General features: G+C 54.2%; 1 protein-coding gene across 2 annotated transcripts in view; it reads right to left on the bottom strand.

The window, feature by feature from the left end:
• Positions 1 to 9229: 9229 nt before the first annotated feature.
• The window catches only part of NECAB3 (N-terminal EF-hand calcium binding protein 3), a 131844-nt gene continuing 130876 nt past the window's right edge, over positions 9230 to 10197 (bottom strand). For both annotated transcript variants that reach the window (XM_044986670.1, XM_044986672.1), the window contains one exon: positions 9230 to 10117. In XM_044986670.1, the coding sequence (XP_044842605.1) occupies positions 10089 to 10117 (29 nt within the window). In that variant the 3' untranslated portion in view covers positions 9230 to 10088. The remainder of the gene's footprint in view (positions 10118 to 10197) is intronic.

The following is a 10197-nucleotide window of genomic DNA, read 5'->3' as shown; positions in this document are numbered from 1 at the left end:
TAAAATGCAGCATAGTTTGAGGACTTGGTTGATTTCAAGTTCCAAAGATGCCGATGCCCTGATTCTGAGAGAAGGAAACATACGGACCTGAAGTCTAGCAATGAGCGTGGGGAAGGTGAGTGGCCAGGGGAAGGAGCTGTTCCCCTCAGCAGCTATCTCTGGGCTGGCAGGATGCTGCAGCCCTGGGGACACTGGCAGGATACACCTGTTTATCTGGTGTGGCTGGGTTCTTTTTCTGCAGCTTCAATATAGTCCAGGCTTCATCCCCTATTGGCTTCATCAGTGTACGTTCCAGAATCCAGCACTGGCTGTGCTGCACTGGAGGGATCTCCTTGGGCCCATGGTTCTTGGCACTAAACCTGAGCCCTGGTTTCCTAGTGGGGATGCAGTTCCTGGGCATTTCTCTCCATAAGTGCATTGTTGTTCTGGAATTCCTCTTCGCTCTGAGTCGCTTCACTCCGCAGAGGAAGCATTGCCATTCCTTAGAATAATGGGCCTAGCACCCCCTCTGTGAGATCAGGCCTCCCTCGTGCTGGGTGCTGCACAAACACAGAGGGCGAGACAGCCTGTGCCCCAGAGAGTGCACAAGCTCCACAGAGACACACACAGCATGGGGAAGGAAGCTGGCGCAGAGCAGTGGAGTGACTCAGCCAAGGTGGCAGAGCACATCAGTGGCACAAAGGGGTTTAGAACCCAGGAGTCCTGGGCTAATCCCTTAGCCACCCGACCTCGGCACCTCCTGTAAAGAGCAGAGCTTTTGATCTCTATTGACCACACTGACATTAAACTCACTCACCTGAGACCCACCAGGAGGCGCTGAAGTCCCAGCTACATTCAATGCACTGAGTCTGTAACTCATTTCCAGAGATGGGGGCTGAGCCACAACCCATGGAGCTGAATTTCACAAAGGCCAGGGATGTTTGGATCCTGGGACTTTGGCCCAGGCTTCTTTCTGGTGATGGAGACACTTGCTGAATTACACCCACCCCGTTCTAGACCCAGCCCCTCAGCAATTGGGTGGGGGATATTCTCCTGCCAGCCAGGAATGGTCAGAGCAGATGGATGCAGGGGGAACACATGGCATTGTGGCAGGACTGGAGCCTGTGGTAGGTGGAAGTGGGGAGTCCAACACAAAACCAGTGACACCAGCTGAGAGGGGAGCAGGGCCTAAGGTTTCAGGAGCAGAGAAAACCAAAGTTAATGGTTTCTAAAGTGCTGAGAGGCCTGGGACCTGAAGCCTCCTTTCTCTCTGTGTCTGGTCCTTGGCTAGTTCATCGCCACAGCTCTTGAGATATGTCTCCTCCCAATGCCCCATGGAGGTCGGGAAGTGCTGTCCCCATTTCACAGCTAAGGCACAAGATGGATTAAATGATTTGTCTATGGAGCGTGGCTGTGGCAAAGCAGGTCTTGAAGCTGGCACTCTAGAAGCCCAGCCTTAACCACAAAGCCATCCTGTCTGCCTGGGCTATTCTCTGTCCCCAGCATGGGCAGGGGCCTCACACTGCCCCACTGGTGTGCCTTATCCTTCCCCAGGAGGGGTCATTGCATGGCCCGTGCTCTGCTGAGGCTGCCAACAAGGGGAGCTGCTAGTGCCAGTCAGGGGGGTGGGTGGGAACAATTTGTACAAAGGGGGTGCTGAGAGCCATTGAACCAAACTGTAAACCCTGGATATGACGGAAACCACTTCAAGCCAGGGCTGCAGCAGCACCCCTAGTTCCAGTACCTGTGGTGCCAGTTGCATGAGAGTGATCTAGTCTTGAAGCAAATGGACTCAGCAAGGCACTGCGCCAGGGCTAATGTAGGCAGCTGAGTCCAAGTGTTTGGCTGTCCCATGGGGACTGGTCTGGGGCCAGCTCTCTCTCTCCCAGCCCCCTTGTTAAGGGGATAGGTACCGGGCCTGTGATACCCCTGAGCAGCTTGTGCGACTGAGGGTCACTCGTGGGAGTGAGGGCTGCAGGATGCTGATTGTGTCTGTCTGGGCTAGGGCTGCTCAGTGTTGCCACCTGTGGAGCAAAGTCAGCACTGCCCTTTGCCAGGGACAGCCTTCGGCCCTGGCGTGCCAGACGGCCTTCTCCCTACCTGTTCACCAGCCGGGCAAAACTAGGGGCACCCCCTACCCTTCCCTGAGACAGCTGGGGGCGACCGGGTGAGTAGATGGCCCTGTGTCTGCCAAAAAGCCCTGCTGCTGTTGGAAGGCTGAGGGCCGGCCGCTGCAGCGCACCATCACGAGCCAAGCTCTGCCTGTTCCTGCTGTTGCTGATCATGGGGTGCCTCATGCCCAGTATCCCATACATGGCGCCACATTGGGGCCGCAGTACAAAAACTCAGCTCCACTCCTGGGTCACCATTTCCCAGAGCTGCCTCCATTTCGGGGGCCCCCACTGGGTCATGGGTCTGATGAACCCTAGGGGACGAGCTGACCAGGTGTGATCTGTTGTGCTTTTCACTAGTGTGGCTTGGTGATTTCCATGTGACTGACAAAGCCTGCCCCATCCACCAGCCCAACAGGGAGGGTGAGCTCCAAGGCAACTGAGCTCTGAGCCATCAGACTGCATCTTCTTACAGGCTGGGTCAAGCCCATCAATCCACTGGTGCAGCTTTTCGCCCTCAGAAGAGGCTGGCCTTCAGAGCTCTGCATTCTGGGTACTGCCTTTCTTGGGACCTCCTGTCATAAATTGCCCTTGGTGAGATCACAGGATGGGTGAGGGCACCTTGAAAGGGGAGCAGGCCATCTAGTTGCCTCAGAGGGATGCCACCTTATTTGTGAAGAGCCTCCCCACCATAAGTCCTTTCCCTCTGGCCCACTGGCCTCATCAGGGCAAAGACCCAGAAGCCTGTGAAATCAGATCCTGAGAGCAGCGTGTTGCAATGTCCCAAGAGACAGGGTTGCAGCCCCTGTTCCCAGACAGAGGTGAGTTCAGGGAGAAAACAGGTGTGGATTGCAAACCCCCTGTGTTCAGGGAGGTCTGGATCAGGGGGTTTGAGCTAGCCCGGAGATAGGGTCCAGATCCAGACCCAGCTCAGGACAGAGACCAGCCCTTCAGTTTGGGGGCATTAAGCTGTGGCTTGGGGCCAGGCCCACCTGCGTTTGAACATGGTCACAGCTGGAACCTGCCTAAGCTCAGGAGGAGCTAGCATGATCTGCGGCACCACATCACAAGGCAAAGGCCTGCTCCTCTGCTCCTCAGTCCTTGCCCTCTGCTGAGATCATCACCAAGGGTGCCACGCGGGAGCCGGGTTTGGATGCGCACACCAGTTCACTACAGCTGAACCTCGGCCTCCGTTCACAGAGGCCGCCGAGCAGCAATCGGCTCCCACCAGCCTAGCTCAGGTATGTAGCACTGACTATCCCACTGCGAGTTCCCAGAGCCCGCCAGCACCAGGGAATTTCCTCCCTGATTACACATGCCAAGTGCCTTGCACACAGCTCCTGTGCTGGCATTTTGCCCTCGTGGTGCTCAGGCTGGCTGTCACTCCCGGGCTGGAGGATCTTCCTCTGTCGTTCAGGGGGCACAGCAGCAGGACTCTGACAGCGCAGCAGTGCCCGCTCATGCCAAAGATGCCCTGCAGCCCTGGCTCGCATGACTTCCCTGACACTGACACCCTGTCTGCAAGCTGTAACATGCCCGGAGCAGTGACAGGTGCTTGGCAGGACTGTGTTCCCTTGCTGTGCCCTCTCCGCTCGCTGGTGCCAGGAACAGCTGTGCAGTCAGTCATAAGGACATGCTATTGATATCCCTGGCTGAGCTCACGGGCACCCTTGTGTGGGGCAAAGGCAGGCCAGAGAGCGGGGAGGCCCTGCCATGGCTGGTTGCGGGGGTGGCCACACCACTAGCTGGGAGGTATGTAAGTGATACACACATGCCACTACCAGCAAAGGGAAATTACACTGCTGTCGGTGTTCTAGCACGATCCTGCTCCCACTGAAATCAAGGGGCCATTGGCAACAGCGGCAGCAGGCTCTGGCCCAGTTTTTCACTCCCACTGAAGTCAACAGGAGCTCAGCATGTCTCAGGATTGGGTTCAAACACAGGCCATGTCATTAGAATGAAACACAGAGGACAGCCCCGGGAGTCACACACAGACCCTGCCAGCCGGCGCGCCCTCCATGCAGACATGACCACGCCTTCCTGGGCTCATTCCAGCCCCGTTCTCAGGGGATTGAGTGCTGCTGACCGAGCCAGCTGGCCTTGCCCGCCTAGGGAGAAGTTGTCCCAATGGGGGCTGTGCCACTGACCTCATGGGGGCAGGATTTCATTCTGCAGGGCTCAGTCTGCACTACACGCTGCGGGGAACATTTCCCAGCCCTGCCGCTAACCCTGGCAGGAGCACTGGTGTAGATCAGCAGCTGGCATTGGAACCGCTGTGTCAGCTAACCCTGCTCAGGCCTAGACAACATAGTGTGGCAATTGGTGGCCTGTTTCCACTAGCCACTTCCATTTTGGCTGTCACTGACATGGCCACAGCAGCAGCAGCAAGAGTGGGACATTCTAAGAAGCAGGGCCTGTGCCGTAGCACCATCGGCATCAACTGGAGCAGCATCAGCGTTCCCCAGCTGCAGATCGGGCCCATTCCCTTCAGTGGTGTCACACAGGCCTGACTCTCCTGTACACAGCTCTGGCGCTGGGCGTACTGGTACTGGCACTGAGAGCCGTGTAGAGGGACCGTCGTGTAAATGAGAACAAGGCACCGGCGCCTCAGGCCCTGTGCCTGGCTGACTCCCGGCAGTACGGTTTGAAGGAACATGCTGAAAGTGGAGCGCTCGGATTTTCCCATTAGCAGAAAGGTTTCAAATTCAGACATTACAGCTGCTCCCTGCCTCCAGGTCACTGGAACTTTGTAATGCAGACGGGTTTGCTACAGAGATTTCACACATGGAAACGTGGCTTTTGAATCGCTCTGCAAAAAGAAACACACGCTGTCTTCTCCTGCAGTTATCTCTGGGGTGGAACACAGCAGCATGCAGTATGATTAGACAAGGCCACAGGGTCTATTTGAAACCTTAGGGAGCTTTTAAGGCAGCAGAATATAATTATCCAAATTTAAAGTGTGACCAGCACTGTGAGGCTGAGATCTCAGCTCTCATGCAAAGTGCTGTCTGAGCTTTAGTTATCACAAGCCATCAGGTTCTGCTCCTCTGGAAAGACACATCCTCCTGCCCACCAGGTCCGCAATGTTGCATTGGCTCGGTAGTAATAAGCTGTAGGATTTGCACAGCTTCTGTATCAAACGCTATGATTTGCAGATGTCAGAGCATTCTAATAGTATGATCAAACAAGGCAGGCAACTGGTTTAACAGAACCATTGATTTTTCTGTCTGCCAGGTAACTGTGATTCAATAGCCATTATTGTCTTCCGAGAACTGGTTGGGACCTGGGTTCATTGCAAACAAAGGAGTTAACAAGCTGTAAAACAATCAATAAACCATAGCTGAAGACATCAGGAAATGAGATCGCTTGTGAGTCAGTGGGAGAATAAGTCTCTTTAGCAACTGGATGTCTGTTCCTGCCAACGGTTACAGTCTTTCGGCGGGTTTGTCTGGAATGCTGAACACCCCCAAAGCCAGAATCAGAACTACCGGCACTGATCTAGCTGGCGAGAGCAAATGGGACAAATGCCGACTTTTGCCAAAAAAGCGGGGATAACTGGGACAGGCTTTAAAAAAGGGATTGTCTGGGCCAAAATGGGACATATGGTCACCCTAAGTTCTGATGATGTTCTCAGAATCATGCCCTGGATTTCAGCCTTGACCTTGGGCTTTGTGCTGCTGAGGCAACACAGGAAAATTCAATGCCACTGATCCATTGCTTGCTGCAAGTGGGGCTTTTTCAAGAGCTCTTCATTCTCCTGCCCTGCTTTGTGTTATCAAGCCTGGCTGCAGAATGGCTGTGTGAATGAGTAGCAGCAGGGGAGTGTTAGAAGACGCTGGCCTAGTTAGACAGAGCAGCTCTTGGACAACTGGATGTAGGACACGGCTGAAATATTGGATATTGGGCCCGCAGGCTGTTCCCTGGGAGGAGACAATGCGTCACCTAGGCCCATTCTCAATGGGATTTAAACCCACGTCCCTAGGGAAACAGTGCCTTGTTTGATGATTTGCTGTCTCAGTTTGCCTTTGGGCCAGGAGGCTGAGGGCTTAGGGGCTGCCTCTGGGCCAGTGTTGCCAGCGCTCATGAATCTTGTGATAATTATTGTTTTCCTTAAAGCCCCAGCTCCTGGAGCCAGGGGGAAATGTGATGATTTCAGCCTTCATTCTTAAAGAAAAAGTAAGTTTCTAGCCCTTGTGGCTGTGGAGAAAGCTTCAAAATGTGACCCCAACACACCCTAAAGGTTCCCAAAGCAGAAGGCAACTAGAAAGTACCTATTGTGTTTACATGATCTCATGATTTGAAAGCCAATCTCATGATTTTTGGTGCCCCTGACTCATGATTTTTGAACATTCGTGGTAGGCAATTCTGCAGGGCTCAATCCCTGCTGGCAGCACAGCGCAGCGGGAAGGAGGGGCCTGCACCTTCGGGGGTGCCAGCTTAGAGAGGTGCTTTTAAACCACAGCCCCTCCAGCTCCCCAGTGCCCTTCTGTAAAGGAGGGAGGCCTAACCCCAGTAGCCTGGCTCAGCAGGGCTGGGTTTGCCTCCAGCGGTGCTGTGTGGCCAGTGTGGCAGCCGGCCCTTTGCAGCGGGAGCCAGGATGCCTGGAGCCAGGACAGCTGGAGCCAGCACTGCAACAACCAACCTGCCCTAACGCACCCACACCCACTAGGCAGCACAGCAGCACTTAGCGTTTAACCCGCCGAGTGCTGACAGCAGCTATAGGAATCAAGGGCTGCACCACTGTCCCCTTTTCTGTCACATCACAGCAGCTTGTGCATTTCCTTGGCACCATTGGAAGGCGTTCTTGGCATCAGGCTTGTCACCAGCTAAGGAGTCATTGCTCTGCCTGGGTCAGCGAAGTTAACTCGCTCGTGCTGGAGAGCAGGCACCATGACTCCCCAGGAACTGGTTCTTTAAGACATTAGTGGTGTAAAGTTGGGAGAAGGGACTGGAAAGCAGGGCTGGATGGCAAGCAGAATCCAGCACCCTCTTACTGCTCTGTTCATGGTTTTCAGGGGGTGGGGCTATCTCCTAGCCAGCGCCATCTACACTGTACTTAATGCTCATCTTATACCCCTAGAGCATGCCAGCTCCTATTTCTAATGCCCAATGCTATAGTCAGTCAGTGCCCTAGCAATGTCCTGCCCCAGACCTCTGTGTTCATTACCCACCCAATGTCCTACACACACGCGCCAAATCATCGGCTAAAAAGACAATAGAACGCTTCAAATTTATGCTCAGTCTAACACATTCCTTTGCATGTGCTGCCAAAGGTACGAGAACAATGAGCAGGACTTCGGAGTACATTGAGAAGGTTCCATTTGGTAAAGCACATTCCTTCTGCGGCTGTTATTGAAACGAGGTGCTTATAAGGTAAGGTAATAGGTAATAATTGGAGATATACCAATCTCCTAGAACTGGAAGGGACCTCGAAAGGTCATTGAGTCCAGCCCCCTGCCTTCACTAGCAGGACCAATTTTTGCCCCAGATCCCTAGGTGGCCTCCTCAAGGATTGAACTCACAACCCTGGGTTTAGCAGACCAATGCTCAAACCACTGAGCTATCCCCCCCTTGAGTCATTATAACAATGACTCATAAGAGACAGCCGAAAATCGACCCACACCCAGTAAATGCACCAGCACCAGGCAGCAGTGTGGAACTGTTTATTAACAGACAAGAGACTCGGCATACACAGCTACAGTGCAAGTCTGAATATTTAATACAGTTATAATCTTGTATATACAGAAAGAGAATTATAATTAACTAAGCAGCCATGTGTAATAATTGATAAGGCTGTTATTCTGGCTCAGGCAACTTTTGCTTTTCTTTTTATAACTATGCTCTTCCTTTTTGCTTTAATGTTTTAAAACCCCGGATTCGCAATATAGAATAGCAAAGACACTGACCCCAAGACACCACCTCGTAGCTCAGAGACGCCACGCAGGGCCCTGGGAGGACATTTCATTTTGATTTTAGAATTCAAGGAATTTTGAAGGATAAAAATCAGCCCTGAAAGAAATGATACAATTTAGTTCAAAACGTAAGTTGGGAAGCACCCCATTTCAGTCAGTTGTGTGTGTGGGGCACCAGCGGCATGGGGGGAGGGGCGGGATGCTGCAGTGCCTTCATAGGCAGTGGAAGGTGCTGGATATGCATGGGGGATTACATTTTACATGCTATTGAGTTGTTGTAGCCTCATCAGTCTGCTAGCAGACTCAGGGCAGGATCATTCTGACAGGGGCACGCCACAGAGGGGCCCACGCCCCTCAGCTCTGATCGTTTGCCCACCCTTCAGAAACAGATCGCCCAAAAACTCCACTCTGAAAGTCGGCTTGGCTCCCCCAGGACTAGCTGCTATTCTGCTTCCCTAACAGGCTTCAAACGCCAAGCCTGGCCCAAGGGAAAAGGAGGAGACTCAAGATCTGCCTTGTGGAGCTGAGAGCAGAATTTTGCCTTTCGGACTCAGTCCTGCTTGTGCTGAGCTCCCTCAACTCCCCTTGACATCCCAGAGAACCGAGGATGCTCAGGAGGTCACAGGCTCAGTACAAGCGGTGCCTGGAGAGAGGAAGAGACTCCGGCAGCATGTAGCTCAGAACTGCTCCAGCATGTAGCTCAGAACCCACTGGCATCCCTGCTAGAAGTGAGGGGGAGCTCAGGCGCCAAGGCCCATTCGGTTGTTGGCTGCTCTGCGGGGCAGCCAGCGGGGAGGCTGGCCAGTGCCCATTATGCTGTGGGGGTACCTACACGCAGGGGTTGTTTTGGAGCCATGGACACGTCTTGATATGAATTGCAGTGAGGCTATCTGACTCCACGCTACAGAATTAGGCCAGTGCCGGTGGTTAGTGCAACTGCTCTAAGACTAAGATGAGTCCATCGCCAGCCACAGCCTTAAAGAGGCCATGCTGGGGCCGGGAGGGCTGAAATTAGAGCTCATGGATGTGGCTGGCAGGCATGGGCAGGGGCGGCACTAGGTATTTTGCAGCCCCAAGCATGGCAGGCAGGCTGCCTTCTGCGGCTTGCCTGCGGGAAGTCCCCAGTCCCGCGGATTCGGCGGCATGCCTGCGGGAGGTCCGCCAAAGCCGCGGGACCAGCGGACCCTCCGCAGGCATGCCACTGAAGGCAACCTGCCTGCCGCCCTCGCAGTGATCGGCAGAGCGCCCCCCACCCCCGTGGCTTGCCGCCCCAAGCACGCGCGTGGCGTGCTGGTGCCTGGAGCCGCCCCGGGCATGGGTGCATGCTCTGCCCGCCCTCTGCGCTCCCTGACTACTGTATTGTTGTGCATGGGCAGGGAGAGTGGAGCAAATGGCTTGTCTAGAGGTGTTGTGGGACCTTTGCAGAGATTTAGATCCAGCCATTCCGCACAGATTCCCAGAGGATCTGTGTAGGTCCTGGCTCCACTGACCCTGCTCAGAGCACAGAAGATCCCCTCATTTCCCCACACTGCCATCAATCCAGAGTCCCTCAATGCCTTGCCCTGAATTCAACAGCAGGTGAGTGCCAGAGGACAATAAACGTCCCTTGTCCTCCATTCTTTGCTCCCCCACAACGCGGCTCAGGCTTGGCACTGCTGTCTCTGCAGTGCTCCCAGCCCCACGGGTCAGGCCCACGTGAGTTCTGCTCCCTGCATGTCATCACATGACACTGGACTTGCTAGCCGGATATCAAGTACCTTGGTAGCTGCTTCTTTATCCACTCACATGGGTGTGGTCATGTGGTCTTCGAAGATGGTACATTCAGGGGCGGAGCATCATAGCTGGAAAGGCTGATTGGCTGGCAGCAATGTGACGTCACTGTGGAAAGTCACATTGTGAGGGGAGAGGGATAAAATACTCCCAGGAGGGACAGCCTGGTGCAGCCAGAGGCGGGAGCAGACAGGACTGTACAAGCGACGAAGAGGGGAGGCTGTAGACACACTGGGGAGGGAGAGCCAGGGATCTGAGAGTGAGGATTCCTCGTCCATCCATGCGCCGGCTGCTTTTCGGAGCGGGCAGCAGAGGATCAATTATTGTTCACAATCCACCAGGAGGCTGGGAAAGCAAACAGGGAAAGAGCATGAGCCACAAAGTGCTAAAGGGGGCACTCATATATTGTTTAGTGCACAGTGGAA

The sequence above is a fragment of the Mauremys mutica genome, chromosome 13, assembly GCF_020497125.1.
Source record: "Mauremys mutica isolate MM-2020 ecotype Southern chromosome 13, ASM2049712v1, whole genome shotgun sequence".
Taxonomy (NCBI): domain Eukaryota; kingdom Metazoa; phylum Chordata; order Testudines; family Geoemydidae; genus Mauremys; species Mauremys mutica.
This window is presented reverse-complemented; position numbering and strand designations above follow the sequence as displayed.